The sequence below is a fragment of the Silurus meridionalis genome, chromosome 21, assembly GCF_014805685.1.
Source record: "Silurus meridionalis isolate SWU-2019-XX chromosome 21, ASM1480568v1, whole genome shotgun sequence".
In the NCBI taxonomy this organism is placed as follows: Eukaryota; Metazoa; Chordata; class Actinopteri; order Siluriformes; family Siluridae; genus Silurus; species Silurus meridionalis.
This window is the reverse complement of record NC_060904.1, coordinates 14729301-14748870: the sequence shown is the minus strand read 5'-3', so window position 1 is coordinate 14748870 and position 19570 is coordinate 14729301. Positions and strand designations below refer to the sequence as shown.

General features: G+C 39.8%; 1 protein-coding gene across 1 annotated transcript in view; it reads right to left on the bottom strand.

Annotated features, from left to right (window-relative positions):
* ubr5 (ubiquitin protein ligase E3 component n-recognin 5) overlaps window positions 1-19105 on the bottom strand; it is a 40481-nt gene extending 21376 nt beyond the window's left edge. The window contains 16 exon segments of the mRNA XM_046834167.1: window positions 172-281; window positions 470-654; window positions 798-915; window positions 1542-1696; window positions 1782-1892; window positions 2414-2530; window positions 2975-3116; window positions 3118-3184; window positions 5798-5947; window positions 6257-6416; window positions 6508-6784; window positions 7231-7350; window positions 8286-8362; window positions 8455-8536; window positions 8667-8711; window positions 18845-19105. Coding sequence (XP_046690123.1) covers window positions 172-281; window positions 470-654; window positions 798-915; window positions 1542-1696; window positions 1782-1892; window positions 2414-2530; window positions 2975-3116; window positions 3118-3184; window positions 5798-5947; window positions 6257-6416; window positions 6508-6784; window positions 7231-7350; window positions 8286-8362; window positions 8455-8536; window positions 8667-8711; window positions 18845-18906 — 1978 coding nt within the window. The 5' untranslated portion in view covers window positions 18907-19105.
* Between the last annotated feature and the right edge of the window lie 465 nt (window positions 19106-19570).

The following is a 19570-nucleotide window of genomic DNA, read 5'->3' as shown; positions in this document are numbered from 1 at the left end:
AGCTTTATGTCAAAACATGGACTTTCCACTTGGGATCAATAAAGTTCTCATCTTATCTTATAAATGGGGCAGAACTTCCTTAATTCTCATGATAAACATGAGTGATTGGAACGTTTGTTTGCACTTTACTAACAAGTCACAGCTCTGCACATTAAGTGTACCAGTACATACTATAAGGCAGAGAGGCACTGCTGGCAATGGAGGAGGTATCGCTGCAGGTGGAGGCCGGCGAGGGAGGAGGCCCCATCTCTGTTTTGACCATTTCGGGTTTGATCTCCGCCCTGTTTGAACAAGCAGAACCATCAAACGCCCAAAAAGGAAAAAGTATCACCACATAATAAATCTTATTGTTAATTAAACACTGTAATATTGATAATTCAAAAGTCGACTCCTGCCCGATCACATCTGGAAAAGGTTGGGTGATTTGATACATTGACAGAGGGATTTTCGTTAGCTGTAACGGCCATACTTTGTCTCCTGGGCCTTGGCGCTCTTCTCCATGCTTTTCAGGCTTTCAGGAGAGCGCAGCTGAAAACGGCAGCTGTCGTTCATGTTCCACACTGACTCGAGCAAAACGCCCACCTTGGGTACCCCGGCATTTACCGAGAAGGCCACCGCGCCTGCGTGATACAAGGGGTTGTTCCTCAAACACACCTATTGCACACAGGAGAAAAACATCGCCATTAATACGCAGAGACGCACACGGTTATATACAGAAAACAAGGTTCGAACAAAAATCTCAAATCAGTGGATAATTCTGCAGTGGAAACATCCAGTGGAAGTTTTGACCCTCATACCTGAGTGCCCACTGTGATGTTGGGAATTGAAGCGATTCCAGCACTGGATTTGGGCTTCTTGTTCTTAGCCCTGGCCTTTTCAAGCATTTTTTTGCGTTGACTGAAAGGCACGACACCCCTGAGGAAAAGGGGTTAAGGGAAAAACGGTTACACACGCCAGCTCAGATCCCTAAGTGCCACACGGCACAAACACAAAAGAAAGGAAAAGACAAAAGATATACAGAAGACATGAAAAGAACGAAAAAAAAAAAAAAGGTAACATGTTGCAATAAAAATGAATGTACCATTTAGTAAACTGTGTGCCCTTGGTGGAGTCTTAAATCAAATTTCTTTGCCATGTGGTGAAAGATTGGATTATATTTTTGTGTAAATACAAGCATTTGACAAAATTAAAGAGAAGGTAAGAAAAAAGTGAATGGCAGAACACAGGAAGTGGAAACAGGAAATCAAGGCAGCTGGAAGGAACAAAGCAAAGTAAGGAAAGAAAGAAAAAAAATGAAAGAAAGAAGGAAATAAAGAAAATAAAAGAAAGAAAGAAAGAAAGAAAGAAAGAAAGAAAGAAGAAAGAAAGAAAGAAAGAAAGAATAAAATGCAGAAATTAATTTAAGAAATTAATCAAGAACAAAAAATAAGAAAGGAAAGAAAAGTAAACAAGAAAAAAAAAGAGAAAAAGAAGTAAACAAGAAAAAAAAAGAGAAAGAAAGAAGCAGCTCAGTGTGAGGGTGAGTGGGGAGAGTGACGTACCACCAGTATAGACTGGTCTCGAGCTGGGCGCAGGTGTACAGAGAGCAGCAGTGCAGAGACACGATGCGTTCCCCCTGCAGCTCGGGGAACGTCTGAGCCCCGTGTTCCAGCTTACACGCTACTGAACTCAGTGTGTCATCCACCCACGTTGCCACCTGCGCACAAATAAAAAAATAAAAAAAAACATAAGCACATGCATTTTTTTTTTAAAATCTTTTGAACACTTTAAAAATCGCTGACCTTGTTGGACTCCGTAGCCACCGTGGCCCGAATACTGTTAGCAGATAAGAGTGTGATCTTCTCATTGGCCAGACCGAGGAAGGACACACGAGGATGATGGATGGAAGGATTCTGGAAAAGAGCAATATGTAAGTATTAAAAAAATAAAAATAAAAAACACAAAAATAATCATATACAAACATGACTTCTAAAACTTCAGCATTTAAAGGATATTGTTAATTCATACTAACACTAAGGATAAACAGGGCGAAACAGATAAAATACAAGTTTGTGCCTGTTAGACTTTCATTCCATAATTAAATAAAATCATGAAATGAAATGATTTGATGAAAATAAAAATAGTTTGCAGTGTTTTTTTTTCTAGAACCGAAAGTGAACTTGATGCTGTCGGCCTCAAATTTTTAAGCATAACCTTCCAATTTAGTGGAAGTTATTTTCTCATGGTTTTGGTGTGCCAGATTACCATGGGTTGTTAACGGGCTTATTAACCGCTTCCCAAGTAGCACAGAGCAAAAAGTATTTTTTTTCTTTACAATTTAATGATTTCTCTATCCTAATACTCCAACAGGCTTCTTTACAGTTACAGAGGCATCAGTGAACCTTTACTCCTAAAACTCAGATCTGCCACTTACTTGTGAATTTCTGTACGGTTCTGGTTCGTTCCACTTCCACTGGTAAAGTTCACCTTTGGAGCTCACGGCCACGAGCTCGGAGAACATCGCCCCAATGCTTACGAACCTCACACCATCCTATATGAGAGCAAAACCAACCAAAGGAAAAAGAAGGGGGGGTGGCAACATTAGTGTAAATTTCTTTCAATCAGGGACGTCTGTATAATCTACGTTTCATATAATACCTCCATGTCCTCGTTAATACTTCGGAGATGGACAGTTTAAAAAGACCCCCACAGGAACAACTTCCATAAGATGTAAAATACATTAGTGCAAATCCAAATACTAAAACGCTGGTATCTGTTTACAACATCCGCAAGAGGAATGAAATTAAAATGTTACATAACGCTGCAGAAGTAGGAGTGAGAGGGGAAAAAACAAACAAACAAGCGCATCACTATGACGAGCGATGTAAATTTTTTTTAACCTCCTATAAATATCAACTTGTTTTCCATTTTTTACTCAACATTTCAGACCAACAATTCACTGTATTCACAATGTAAAGTGCAGCTCATGTCCCACCTTATCAGGCCACCACTGCAGTTCCTCTCCCAGAGAGACTGGGCTCTGCAGAGGAACGCTCTTCTTGTCCAGGTTTGGTTCTCCGTCCCGGCTGGTGGAGCCGCGCTCTGCGTCGAAGGACGCGCCGTCCAGCCACCGCCTCGCGGAGCCTCAGCACGGACTCGCGCTCGCGCAGCAGCTCGGAGTCGCGCTCTAAGGGAAGAAGGAGAACTGGTATGCAATAGGGTCACACCAGTGGGATACAAATAAGCCACTCTCTGGGAAAGACCCTTGTAATGAAACAGTTTAATCAATGTAGTACTAATTGACTACAAAAGACATGATATATATAAAATTAAATAAAAAAATAGAAAGAACTGTATTTTCCAGACAAGAACAATTCATTGTCGTCTCTGTAATTTTTGTCCTGCCATTGGATTTTGTGTCTAGAATTAGTTTGTTCAGGGTTTTATGGCTAATTCACAAACACTAACCAATGCACGTTTGCATTGTATATGTGACATTGCAGTACATGTCACAGCACATGCTAAAGCAGGGGTGTCAAACTCGGGCCCGCGAGCCAAATCCGGCCCGACGTACAATTATGTCCAGCCCGCGAAATGATTTGATATAGATCTATTATTATTGTATTTATGTCCCGTCGATATGAAGCGCTGATAACACAAACTACAGATCCCATAATGCAGCGCTACAGCTGCCTTACCAAATGCTAGGTGACCTGGGAACATTCCAGCGTCAATCAAGTCCAGCGTCTGTTGATGTATTTAACCCTATTGTAAAGTTATTGTGAAGCCCCTCACAATGGCGAAGAGAAAAGTTTATTCTGAAAACAGAGCCTTCTAAAACCGATGGGATTCTGAGTAGATGTTTACTGACACTGCCGGAAAATACGTGTTTTATATGTGGAGCGAATGTGGCTGTAATTAAGGAATTTAATCTAAGACGCACTACGAGACAAAACCTGAATGCAGAGCAGAAGATACAGAAAGTAGAAGAATCTGACATTTCAGCAGACGTTTTTCACCAGAGCAAAAATCACAAAGTGAAGCTGGTGTGAAAGCAGAGGAGAAATCAGAGGCACATCAGCCGGTTATTTACAGAGGGAGAGTTTCTGAAGAGCTGCATGATGAAGGTGTGAGACGTCTGGTGTTTGACTGGAGATATTTTTATGGAGAGCAAAATATTTTAAGTTATTTAAAGTTTAAGTTTATTTATTCTGGAATAATATTCCTGTCTGTTTTTATTCATATTTAACAGTTTTAGTGTGTGTTCAATAAATGTTTTTCCTGTTCGTCCCGTGACCTAAAGTGTGCTTTGAGTTTTGGCCCCCTGTGCAATTGAATTTGACACCCCTGTGCTGAGGCATATAATCCTCTGGAAAATACAGTAAATAATAATAAAAAATAAAAAAGCATATCTTGATATTTCTTTGCCAAATCTTCACTTGACACCTCACTTGAAGGTTAGACATAATTAAATTAGACACAAATACCGTCTTTCTAGCATTCTATTATAGTCCAACAGTAGGAATAGTCTCAGCTGGGTGTTTAAGGTGTCCAGTGAAGACATTTCTAGAGATTTCAGGCTGCAGGATCTCCCACAGCAGGGCCTTTCTCAGAGGGCTCATTAAGGAAAACTTTTGGGACCATGCAGCGGGATATGAAGGACGAATACAAAAACACGCACAGAATCAAGTAGGCATGTGCTGATAAAGAAAATGGAAATCAAACCCTGTTATCTTGTAGGTTAATCAGATTTTATACCCCAGTGCTGATGAATGATACCGGATTCTGAGATTATATCTAACCGCAATTCAGATCACTGGTCTAAGATTGTGGAAGAGTCGATTGTTGATTGATGAAACTATCGTCAAAAACCCACACCGATAGTTGTTCCGGGGCCATCAGTAAAATCCACTATCGGTCAAACATACAATTGTGAATATACTTGGGTTTTTATTTTAATCAACTGTAAATTGTAATTACAAATTAAAGTGGTATAAAAGGAATAAAACACTAAGGCAATTTTATTGGATTATTATGATTTAGATTACTACTCATTATAGAAAATGAATCAAGTAAGGCCACATTTTTTCCTAAATATACCCGCAAGCGTTATATAATTTACTTAGCCACTATACTGCGCGTTTCTGCACACCATTTAAATCTATAGAGGTCGAGTGATACGGGTTTTTCTCTGGCCGATGTCGATATTTAGAAATCAGGGCAGCCGATGGCCGAAAAACGTTTGTTGCCATTCTTACTCGTCTTTAAAACTTAGCAGACATGACTGAAAAATGCTACACAAATCTGTAACGATCACAGCAGGTGAAAACACTGCTTGCTTTATATATATACAGTTCTAGCATTTCCGGTTTTCCTGTTTGGCTGCCAAATACACACTACTGCCACCTGCTGTATGGGAGAGTCATGTTCTCCTCGCAAGTGCAGAATGTACTTGCATGGTTTGGCGAGTCATTAGGGCCGAATTTGCAGCACAGTGCCGATTAATTAACAAAATTTTCAAAGATCAAATCGGTCGACCTCTAATCATCTAACATCCCTCCTACCATTCCCTACAACTGCTTCAATGTTTAAAAAATAAAGATTATTATTATGCATTAAGATGACTATATAAACCTGTTAAATATCCCAATACAAAATAACTCAGCACATGACTACAGCCAGATTTCTAGGAGTTCATATATTTTTAATTTATTGATGCACAGACAACAAATAAAGTTTGCCTTTTCAATAGTCATTAAATATATTCTGTTGTCTCTGTTAACGTTTATAAGTGAACGTGTGTACATTCGCCCGTTACCTCGTGATGAGCCGAGGCGAGACAGCGATGAGCGTCGGAAGGACGGGTAACCGAAGTAGCTGATGTCCTCCGAGAACATGGCGTCAGCGTCGATGATGACACTGGGGTGTGCCGAGTGGATGTCGGCATCCAGCAGAGACATCAAGTCTTCTGTAAAAGAGCGCACTGATTACAGTTTGATACGAACACTCCCTTTATAACATAGTCCAAACCATAGTTATGTGCTTAGTGGTGTCATGTAGATGTTTATAACACTGTGCCGCTTCCATTATATTGAAATATATACATCAGGCATAACATTATGACCACCTGCCTAATATTGGAGCATTAACGTCATGATGAGATAATAATGTTAGATAATGTTAGTCACTTCACTGGTCATAATGTTACGCCTGGTCAGTGTAAGAGGACGTGGTATTACAGAAAAGTAACAGTAACTCAGACACTGAAATTTCTCACCTCCTGGTAAGTAGGACTCGCTGGCTGTGTCATCGCCGTCGTCCCCGTCCTCGTCATCTCGGCTGAGCAGGTTGTTCACGGCCAGGTTCACATCCAGGTTGGTGCGCTGCAGCTCGCGGATGATGACGCTCCTCGATTTACCTTGCAGGACCACCTGGGCCTGAAACACAAACCACATCAGACCATTTAAGACTTTGTCGCGCGTCCTCGTGTGTATCTTTTGGATCTTTTCCATTTGCGTGTGGTGTTACCTGAGAGATGAGCTCCTCAGGTATGACGGATGCTGGTATGACGGGTTGTGGCTGGCTCCCCAGCAGCCCTGACCCTCTGTCTCTGCCCGTGCGAATCACACGTGTCTGTCGCCGCGAATCGCGCGCTGCAGCACTGGAGCGACCGGAAGATGCCCCCCCGCCTCCGCTCGCTCCTCCACCGCTACCGCCGCCGCTACCTCCACCTCCTCCTGTCCCGCCGCCGCCGCTGCCCCCGCTGCCTCCACCTCCTCCACCGACTCCTGAACTCCAGCGGCTTCTGTAGAGATGTATATACACACACGGTATTACTCTGGGGCTATGACTCACAGAAAACAAATCCACTAGCAAAGACAGTACATCTTAGTCCTTTGATGTGGATTTCTAAGAGCAAGAAAAAGCATTGATTCATTGTCTCTAGTGCTCTGGATTATAAGCAACTCCATCTAGTTAGAGCCATTAGTAAAGTGACTTCAAACCTGGTCAATGATTCACAATCCTGGGAGTTTAAATATCTCAGACAACAAATGTTGCAGGTAAAGAGTGTTTTTTACCATCTTGCTGCCCCTTTAAGTAGCCTTTAGGTATCTAATTTATTTGCACTTCTCCAACCCCTAAGAGGGTGGTTATTATTTTCTAGTTATATTTCAAAATGGTTTATTTGTAAACATAGAAAGACACAAAGATTTTTGCCAGGCTTTTGAATGCCCCCTGTCAGCCACTTACCCAAGGGTGTTGCCTGCCAGTCGACCCAAAGTGTCAGAACCAGACAGGAACCAGGGCGGATCACTAGTCCTACCTGGCCTGGAGGTCCTTCCTGTCCCTGAGCCACTGCTCAACTTTGAACTGAAAACAAAAGACCGAAGATTACAGTTACAAAACGATCGCAGCCCCAACTTGCGGGACTACTGAGTACAGCCTGGTCATGCCAGACATGGATATATTAATTCCTCTGTCTGAAATAGCAAAAAGAGGAGGAAGAATGTGAAGGCTAACTAGCATGGCAACACCCTTGGATATGCCAGAACTGGCTGCTAGTCATTAATCAAAGAAAGAAAATAGCTGCTGAGTGCTGGGAGAGCCCTCTGTGCTTTATCATTATTAACAACAGGTTTGGAAGGTATTTGCATTAAATAAATAAATGAATATCGCAATAGCCTGGACTTCTCAATGGAAACCGTTTGGCTGAACTGAAAAATATTTAAATAAAGTAACTAACAATAAAAAGAAAATAAATAAAAAGCAGCTGCAACATTCTGCACCCTGAAGCAAAGCAATGCCATTTTATTCCAGAGCAGCAAAGCGCCAACACCGTGCACTGAAAATGTTTCAAAGGGTATTTCCTTCTCCCTCATATCGCGTTCCTTATTCAAGATTATTACACTTCTGTTTATTTTATAACTGGTATTCCAGAGGGGGGGGAAGAAGGGAACATGAAGAATATTAGTAGCGCATGAGTCATTATGCTTACAACATACTACATACATATCACTTGATACACATCAGACATTTCAAAATCACCAGCTTAAATATTATATATATATAAAATGACGTTCAGTGACTATCGATTGTTATAAATGACCATAAGAAGCAGTTTTCGGTATTAAAAAAAAAAAAGGCCGCTTTCAAACAAAACCGCGTGTTCAGCACATTCCCAAAGCAACAGAAACATCCAACAGCGCAGTCACTCCCCAAAAGAAGGCATGCGTTGCATCTGAAGCACGCAGCTCATAAGTGTTTAAGTTCCTCTGTCTATTTAGAAAACATGATTACACTCTCACCCGTCGTTTCCATCCGGCTTGCCCAGCTCCAGTCGATCTGGCTGCACGGCGAAGCTTATCCTGCAGATACGTCCATCCTAAAACAGAGCTTGATGTTATTTCCTGCTGCTTGTAACGAAAGAAAATAGTGTAAGAAAATCTGGTGTTTGGGGGTACGACAAAACGTTACCTCAAGCAGGAAGCCAGCATGGTTTGGTCCGACTACACACTGCTTAAGTGTGGCCTGCTCCAGCAAGTTAAGCTGTGGATGACTGCAAAAGAAAGACATTTTTTTAAAAGGCGTCTACTAGGATTCCTACGGGTTTTGATGAAGGATGTAGGGTTTCCTAAAAACTAGCCAAAAAATTTTCAAAATATAAGTCCTGTATTCGAAAATCTTACCTGTTGCAGTTGTATTTGTTGAGCTTTTCAGACACTTCACGAAGTCTGTAGAGAGAATTAACAAAAGGGAATTAGAGAAAACAGAATTTGTGCTCACAAGGGTGTGTGGTGAAGTCAGCATTCCATTTTATCCCAAAAGGGTTGAGGTCAAAGCTCTATAGCAGGCCACTCAAGACCATCTGCTCTAATCCATGTAAACCATATCTTCCCGTAGATGGCTTTGTGCAAAGGGGCATTGTAATGCAGAAACAGGTTTGGGTCTTCTAGTTTAAGTGTAATTCTACCACATTCAAAAGACATCCTATACAATTATGTGCATTTGTGGTAACAGTTTGGAGGAGGAACACGTGGCTGGAAAACTCGGGCGTTCCGATACTTTTGTGCGTAGTGTATTTTATGACAAAACGACGATTACCTCAGTCACATTTTGAACAATAAAATTCCCGAATGTGCGTTCAGCTCCAGTTACATGGAAAATTGCTGCACGACCGGTCTGCAAACCAACAAACCACACCATTCTGACAAACGTTTAAGAATTGTTCATCTAGACATTAGACCACTAGACACAGACCATCACATATTCCTAATGATAATAATAATAATAATAATAATAATAATAATAATAATGACCTAAACTCTGATGTCGCTGATGTTTTTTTTTTTATATTTGTCCAAGGTGTGTTATGTATCGTTATATCCTTATCCTTTCACAGAAGTATATTCTAAACACCATCAACCTCCCACTCATTAATTTTCTATATTTGGAAAGGTTATATACATACATAAAAATAAAAACGAAATATATTAACGGCTCCACAGCATATCCTCGAGCTGAGTGTGCAAGAGAAAACCAGTGATCGTGTCAGATAAAGTGATTTTCTGCAGTGAGATCAACACACCCAAATTATTTAGTATCTAAGATCATTAATAAATCATCAGACACAAACAGCTTTAATATGATAACTGGTGTAGGTCATTACAGAGAGCACTGATATCAAAAGAGACAATTTACTAGTGAAACTTTACATGTTCAAAATTTTGTTCCCCCTCATCTTCAACTGTTCAGGTTAAGTAACTGTCCCACATAGACGCCCTGTTCAGTAGATTTCAACTGGAGCGTCTGCCGTTGTAGCAAATCAAACCCAAGCTTCAGCCCATTTTATTTCTAAGTTAACAACTATTTTAGCAACACATCTAATATAAAGTATAAAATATATGCCATAACTTAAATAGACTGAACACGATCTCTATTTCGATGGATCCGTTTGAGTACCTGTTTAAAATTAAGACCTAGAACAGCAAGACCTGAAGACCTACAAATTATTATTTTTTTTTTTTTTACTTCAAGAAACCCTGGGTGGAGAAAACCTGCATGAAGTGTAAAAGTAATGACTCAAATTGCGATAATGATGAGCAATCTGTTTGAGTAACATGAATCCACTGGGTGTTCGTGAAATCTCAAATGGTATGTTGACAATATAGGGTAACTTTCCCCATAGCTAAAATAATAAAATCTGTTTTAGAGAGAATCGCGCCAATCCCAGAAAACTGATTGGCTGCTGCACGTTGGTCTCATTTGTAGTCATAAGCAGCGATTTATATTTGGACTAGCGAACGAACGAACTACACCACGGAAACAAAAAAACATTCTGGAGCGCCAAAGGGAGCATTTCAATGAGTATTAGAGGTAGTGTTACATAGACATCAGATAATTAAGTTTGAGTACCTGTTTAAAATTAAGACCTAGAACAGCAAGACTTGAAGACCTACAAATTATTTTTTTTTTTACTTCAAGAAACCCTGGGTGGAGAAAACCTGCATGAAGTGTAAAAGTAATGACTCCAAATACCAAAATGCAGAAACAAAATTACTTTGGGTTTTCAATGAGCCCCCTTTTTTTGCTGTAAATTAATCTTAATGTTTAAAATGGTAGCTTCCTGAATCCTTTACACCACAGGGAAAAAAAGCCTTGATATTTAGGCTGTACATTCGGACCACATTAGTGTTTATCATCAAGGTTACCGGCCCAAGGTTGCTCAGTATGAGGACAGCCTGAACTCCAGGAGCTGATATAATTCTAGCCACACACACACACTTTCCCTGCTTGAAATCAGCTTTTGGAGAGATTTGACTTTGAATGTAAAAAGATCACTGGTTAGATCTGTTTATAAATCATCAACATGCGATTTCATAATGTGGCCAGATCACTGAAAAGGCATTATTCGAATGAGCAGATTGCACGTGACACCCGAGATGTTAAATCTGTCCTCGGGTTTCCTTGTATATTCTCCACAGAGTTATATTTCAGAAAAAAAACAAAATCTCTCGCTAGTCAGATCAACCATTTGGCAGAAACCTGAACCGGTATTCCCTCACGAGCACCTCGTTTAACCTGAGAGTTTAATACCCAGTGCTTGGCATAGTCCCCCCCACCACATGGGAGGAACAACCTCCCCCAGTCTTCCTTAAACCCCACAGCACAAAGAGTCTCCTTGGAAACGGGTCAAACTAGAGCACTAACACCTCTGATTAAGCCTTGGAGGACCTGAACGAGCTCCACCAACAATGCAGCTCTAAAGGAAAAAGATCAGTCACTAAGATCCGAGCGATTGAAAGAACCAACATGCGGTAGTGTGTACGCTCCAAAAGAACAATGTGTGTAGTTCTGGGATGCTCTGCACAGCTCATGTATAAGGAAAGGCTCACTTTATTATAGGATAACTTCACAGTAGTAACCGTGCTGTTAAGTACAAACTGAGACCACTGCTGGCTCTTGCTCTAAATACTTTTTGCACATAATATGCTGCAGAATGAAATCCAAACAATATCAGACTGTGGAACAATTATTCTCATTATTAAACTTATATAAGCATTTACAGTGATTACGGTATTTCACATAGTGCCACACATTAAATTTGATTCGTTTGATGTCTTTAAACATGAATGATAAACAATTTTATGCAACTGATCATGTTCTATTAAACAGAGGTAAACTGGAACGCACCTAAATTGACCAAAAGACAAATACAAGCACACTATACATTAAGACAATCACACAGACTACATTCATTATAACCCGAGAAGATCAGACACACACACACACACACACACATATGAGGAGACTATCACGTACACAATTAGATAAACTATACAAAGAGATGATTAGATACACACAATAGATCGAGATGATCAGATACATACACTATACACGTAGACGGTCACACAATAAATCGAGAGGATCAGATACACACACACACTATACAAGGAGATGATCAAATACAATATACAAGGAGTCGATCAGATACACACACACACACACAATACAAGGAGACAACCAGATACACACAATAGATCAAGATCAGATACCCACACAATACAAGTTTAGATACACTCAATAGATCAAGATCAGATACCCACACAATACAAGATCAGATATACACAATAGATCAAGATCAGATACCCACACAATACAAGATCAGATACACACAATAGATCAAGATCAGATACCCACACTAGATCAAGATCAGATACCCACACAATAGATCGAGATGATCAGACACACAATATACAAGGAGATGATCAGATACAAAGTATACAAGGAGACGATTAGACACACACACACACACACACACACACACACACACACACACACACACACACACAATACAAGGAGTCAAACACCTACACACTACTGTTTGGTTTTTTTTTGTTGGTTTACAAATTGTTTTAAACAGACAAAAAGACATTTGAACTGAGAGACAGACTAGCAGGTAAAAAGAACAAAGACAGACAAACAAAAGAAAAATAGAAAGAAAGACAGGCAGGCAGGCAGAAAGACAGTAAACCGTGACATTAAAAAGATGGTTTGGAATAATGTAATCTCTCTTTTGGTAACTTTCAGGATTATCAGTAACAAGTAATGAATGTAAACTGAAATGAAGGAAGCTGGCGAGAAAACTGTTCATCCATTTCCTATCAGCCAGAGGATGATGTTTAGTGATACCCGACACGAACATCAATGTGCTGGTGGGCACAAAGTAAAACGTGAGCAACAAAAAGCTACTAGGAACACAATCTTTAAAGTAAACTACTCAACTACTTATATCGGAATAAGTAAATTGGCATAGTGGATGGATTAGAGCAGGGTTCCACACAACGTGCCTCGGACTGGTACCGATTGGACAGAAAGAGTAAAAACTTAGATTTTAATTTTACTCCTGTTGTCTGCATGGTGTTTTATACAACAACAAAAACGAAACACTTTCTGTGCATCGATAAATGAAGCTTGCGTCGGGTCACATTTTAATTATATAGGTAAAAATTAAATAAACAAGTAAATTGTATAAAAGTAATAAAAGATGCACATCATGGCACCTGGTCCATGGAATGATCGTCTTGCATGAAACTGGTCTATAAGCCAAAATAATTTGGGGACCTCTGTATTAGAGAGCTTTATTTTTCTATCCTCAACTTATCTGAATGTTACTACTAGTGTATCTGACAACACTGGCTGATAATACTTAAGTCATTAGCTGCACATTAATGCATTAAGGCATAACGGTTATATAAGTGTAAAGATTTTGACAAATTGTTCATCAGAGTCCAATCTGGTTAAGTGAGGTTTAATGAACCGCATGTGAAACTAGTGTGTGGCTCTGCTATTGCAACTTGAAGCTAGATTTGTTGATGCTTTAAGGAGTTTAAGCTGCTCACAAAGGCCAATCACTGATCACTACTTTGTTGTTCTTCATTTTAAAATCCCTTCTTAGAAATATTTACAAGTAATATATGCTGCTTCTTTCATTAGGACTCGATGGAAATGCAAAGTTTAGTTTGTGCTGCTACGACAACTTGAATGACTTGTTTTTGATAAACACATTATAGAAATGGATCATAATCTTGTCTTCGATGTTTGTAATTAAATTTTTTTCCACCGGCCAAGATTTATATGCAAACTACTCTAGTATAATTTGAGTCATTGTGCCGTTCTTACTGATGCTTGTGCTCGTCCAGTCTTATGAAATATGTCATCTGCATAGCCCAAAAGCAAGAAAACAAATGTAAAACTACGGTAAACAAAAGTTGCCCATGATCCCATAATGCCTCATATTTTGATCCTGGTTACAAAAACCAGGATCAAATATCCGGGATCACAATCTTCTTGTACTGGGAGCTGTAAACTAACCCTTGCATTATAAAAGATTAGTACAGGCATTGAAGTGTGTGTTGTGGGATCTTCAAAAGTATTTCGTTTAAATGAAATGATTTATTCGCTACGGAAATGTTTTACTAAAAGCGAAGTAACGTAGCCACAATAGCAATCAGACAACAGACAACCTGCTGATAGGAATCGGGAAATGATGGCGAATCGCTTCCACCTTTTCAGGCCCCGCTTTACACGTTAATATACAAAAAGGTCTGCATATTCTCTGAGTTGCGAGAAGAGATGAAAAGCTCAAAGCGCAAACCTTCCTCTGCGCCAAATCGCCTGAGATTTACGCGCTCAATCAGTAGCTGGCATCGGACCCAAAACTCAGCCTCAACAGCTGTCCAGTCCCGCGCAGTGAATCGACTCGCGGCGGATCGTGTCTGAGCTTAACGTACGGATGTCACACCGAAGCTCACAGTTGAGTGTGAATGCTGGAAAGCACAGAGTTTCCTGTGACACCGGCGAGAGAGAAAATCTCCACGGCCCCACCTCGCAACCGTCTGGAAGAGTAGTCGGCTTGCCAAACGCAATTACACACTGACTGAACAATTATTTCCCTTCGCATTTTAAGGATGAGTTTATATTTAGGAGAATGAAAGTTGGTGTCTGGGGGCAAAATAAATAGTTCTGGCATGAACAAATGAAACCTGAAAATTGGTAAAACGCTGACGTTCTTCCCTATGATCCAATGATCATCATTTAAATCATATCTCTTCAACGATTAGACCTCGAGCTCACTGAACAGTCACATGACTCGACAACGCACGCTGACTTATAGAAGTACACACTCGTGAACTCGTGGATTTTTTTTGACAGGGTGTTGCACTCCTGAGCTGGTCTAGACACTCAAATCATCATAAATCAACACAATAAGCTGGAGGAAGCATATTTGAAATAAAAAAAAAAGGCCAAGGATTGATGCAAATTTAAAAAAAATTTAAACAATAAAAGTCCCTATTCGGACTGAATTTATTTCTAATACAAACTCGAATGTTTGTGTAGGTCATGTGATCACGCTCCATTCACAATGTGACATCCAAGCAAATAAAGAGGCACCAAGTTTAACGCAATGTATAAGTAAACCAATGTTCAAGCCACAATTTAAAAAAAAAAAAAAAAAACCCACAAAACACCACTCACAAAATATATAAGCAGGATTCGCTTTGTTTCACAGGTTAATATTCGAAAATATGGGCTGCAAGACTAAATACAACTGGGGAACATCTGCCTCGCAGATGGGCATCCAGACAGAACAAAAAACTAATCAGACGACTGCTGAGTCTGGACAAAACCAGTAGGTCGTGCTGCCTGCAGTATTCTCAAAGGAGGCCTGAGAAAACACTGACGTGCCCGATATGGACAGGAATTAAATTACCGGCCAAACCAAAAATTACCATGTTACCAGGACCCCATGTAAGGTTTATCTTGAAGTCTTTGAGAACGAATTTTCCATAAAAGTCTGTTGCGATGTCAAATGCTATATTCACAATCAAATGTAACTGGAGGAAAGAAAAAAAAACTCGACAGCCATAATTCAATATAAAATATACTATAGAAGAAAAAAGAAAAGAAAAACAGACACGTGTCTGATTAAACAGAGTAACACCTTAACAAATCTAGTCCAAGAGATCAGTTCAAATATCATGCCCAGGACATTTGTTTGCAGAGTTTGTATTCGTAAAGCAGTGAGAATGTATGCTTTTTTTTTTTTGCACAGATGCTTCTCCAAGCTCTTCTCCTCTCCCCTTGGTTGCCAGGTGCAATACCAAAAAACCAAGCAAAACTCAATGTCATTCGAACCATATACACCGACTCCGATATGTAACAGCGAGGGGGACGCGGCAAGCAGTAATTCGACACTACATTTTACAGACGCCAAACCCATAGGTCTTTCCTCAAAGTGTGAATATGATTCCCCCCAGATACTCAAGAATCAACAAACCAATTCATTGAAGCCTGAATGAAGCATTCATACAATAAATGTACAGAGCTGAAGTTGAGTGCATCACATGCTGTAAATCTGCATGCAAAAATGATTACTCAAGAAAAAAAAATTTGAACAGATAATGAGGCAATTTAACAATGACGTGTGTTGAGCTGTGTGCATTTAGTATCATGACCACAACGGTGCGATACTGTGATACTACTGAGTTCTCCATTCTGATTTGGTAGGTCTGACAGTAGCTCTGGCTGCATATTTTTTTAGTAATAGAAATACATACATTTAAAAATCCATTGAGGTTACAATGTCACACGCTGATTAATGTAATAAATGGATAAAAAATAAGATGCGAAAGCGTTCAATAAATCTCTTAAGGTAAATCACTATCAAATCTCACATTTTAATTGCATTACATTTTCATATTTACATTTTCGATTTTTAAGTAAAAAGACATTTTGGGACAACGTGGTGCTTGAATCGGATTGGTCAGAAGGGTTTTATTGTCGGAGAAACGGTGCAGCTTTTAAAATTACGGTTGTACCGTAAACTATAGGTTCATATAAATTACCACTACAGTATTGTCTCTATACTAACAGCTTCTATAGTAACAAAGGGACTTGAATAATGTGGAACATCTTCCATACAAGTCTAAGAAAATCCCGATTAAAATCTGCATCGTTTAACAAGGTAAAGTGTGAATGTGAGCATTGGTATAGTGACAATTTCCGTTTATTTCCATTTATTAAACGAGATTGGGTTGCAAGTGCTTTATAGCGGTCATGGTTTTATCATCAGCATGGAGAAGTCATCGGGGTGGGAGCGTCTGAATTACCTATAAAATGACAAGCTGCATTTTTTGGGAGAAGGGAGAGAGCGAACGTAGCCAACAGAAAAAGAACGGAGCTGGTGAGAGAATCATAAGTAAAATGGAAACTAACTTCTCTCTCAGATGGTGCACAAGGCAAAGGCGAACTATAATCCATTAAATTGTGCAGCGCATACTTCATTTTTTTCAGTTGTATTGCGCTTTTAGGAACGCACACTGGCCCCTAAGTGTTAAAAATAAAAAGCAAGTATTAATTTTGATGACAAATGTGTCCCTACAATTTTATGCCTGCATTTTTGAATGTGCCAGTGGTGATGGTGGTGAGAAAAACTCCCTAAGACCGTATGAGAAAGAAACCTTGTCAAGAAGCAGACTCAAAAAGAGAACCCATACTCATGTGGGTGCTGGTGGAAGTCCAGAATGTCCAAAGAACGTTGTATTGTTTAACCACTATTTAATAAGAGTTTTAACTCTCAGAGTGGCAACATTACAGCTGCAATCACACTACACTTTTCGCTCTGTTGACTCACATTTAACACAAGCGTAGTAGGGCAGACCTCCAGAAACTCACCCTGACTAATTTTCCCGACATCCCACAGTTCGAGTTTGGTAAAGCGAATCTCTGACTTGCGAGGTTTTATTGCGCTCAGACTAGTGACCGATATGAGATCGAAACATCACAACGTGACCTGTTTAGAAAATTGTTCTAAAGGAACACTGATGTTTTTCTCCTTGTCCCACTTTATACTACAGTATGGGGGCGGCGATAGCCTAGTGATTGAGGTATTAGACTTTCTCTATGATGGTTGCGATTTTGAGTCCTAGCCATTCCAGTCCGCCACTCTTGGGCAGTGGATGGTCCCAAGCCCAGTTGTGAAAGGAAGAGAGTGGGCGTTGGGCATAGCAACCCAGCCCCATAACAAAACCGCTATGGAAAAAAAAAAAAAAAAGAGTCATTGCCACCCAATGCGAGTTGGGAACATTCACAGACGCGAACAAACCTTCTCTTTTCTTGTCTGTTCACTCACAGCCAGACCCTGTATGCCAGATGTTGTACTGCACTACCATTTAAAGGTAATGTAACATTCTATTTACAGTATTTGTGTGTTGGGTTTCTTTATTCCATTGCATTAAATTTGTGCCAAAGTTGTGAAAACCTCACTAATTTGAGGACGTCAGGTCATATTTTTCTAACACTCAAGGCACCCCCCCCCCCCCTTACAGATGTAGCCGGGATAAAAATAAATAAAAATTGGTGTGACCGATTTTCAACTCGTCCTGCATCACCCCATCCTTGACGAGTTTCCCCATAACGTGCTGCTTTTTTACGATATTCTAAAAATATATATATATTAATGATCAATGATGTAGTTTAGATTATGCAAATTTTTTATGCATATGCAATTAGGAGCCGTGACGTCACTGTGTGTGTCCCCCCCCCCGCTGACCGTTCGTCTGTCATTCAATTTTTTTTGGACTTTAAAAAAAACAACTAATAGATTAACAAATAACAACAACCCAATAACAACAACAACACATTTAAAGAAAGACAAGAACGTATAATTTTGGAAGCGTGAACCAAATATAAACTTGTGCCCCTCAGGGCCATTACACGCACGTCTGGGGTTTGCGCCTTTGCTAACTAAGCTAGTTTCCGAGGCTCGGGTTAAAACAAGCCACGTATAACAAACTTAACACTAGTGATTAATTATTCTAACAAATAATTTATATCATGTCGATTAAAAAAATTATAAAAATGTAGCGCTGTCGAGTTTTCCGGCTACTGACACGACTAGCCGATGAGCACGCACGCCAACACCGCCGTTGCATTTTCCTTTGCCCCACTATCTCGCTTCATTATTCGCCTCAGCACTCGGAGAGGATCCAAATTACTCAAATAAACCCCTATTCCGCGATTAAATCTCGTTAATTATTAGGTATAAACTCGTTTTTTCGGGTTCGCACACCTTTTTTTTTCCTCTTGTCCCCATCCCCCAACCCGCATTGTCCAATCACTCCAGTCAGCGTCGCTAAGCTGCGCGTTTTGCTAGCTGTGTTTAGCATCACCCGCCAGTCCAAACTCACTCCCACAAACACACATTCCGGCATAAATACTTAAAATATATTAAATAACACTTAGAAAAACGAGTTCACATTAGTATTTATATTGATCACCACACAAGCAATCGACTTGAAATTACCTGTCATTGAGCTGGTCCTCAGTCCCGGGTAACGGGTGCACGACGAAGTGGATGGAGGTCATAATTTCAATCCGAAATGACCCCCAAATATCGATCAGAAATGTCTCTAGATGTTTCTTTGAGCGATTGGCTTGCGTTATTTCGTTACAAATGTGGTTTAAACGTTGAACAAAAATCCAGAAAACCCCTCCAACAAGCTCCTATAACAATCCATAAGCCGCCATCTTAAAACTCCACCGACTACTCAAGGCTGCTTCGGGTTTTTTTTTTTTTTTTTACCCACAACGCTCTTCCGGTCCGACTACGCCACGCCCCCTGGCGCTTATCTGCGTTTTGATTGGTCAATCATTTTCTCTCGTCCCGCCCTAAATAAATGCTGATTGGTTGAAATATTGAATTCATTAGAAGGCACCGGATTGGATTGTGCCAGATAATAAAGCAGGGATGAAAAGAAAGAAAGAAGGAAAAAAATAACTTGTGAACCATGTGTCTGGATTTTATAATGCAAATCATAGAAATAATCCTTAAATAGTAATTAAACTTCAAAAAAATTCGATGCATGATGTGTTTGGTATTTTGTTCAACCATTTTATCTCTTCCTTCCTCTCTTTTCTTGTCTGTGTAAGAATGTCACACTATTGTGCATATACAATTATAGATTTTTAATTATCTATATTTATTATTAATTACGTTTACAAAGCATGTTACAAAAAGCACAACATCCTC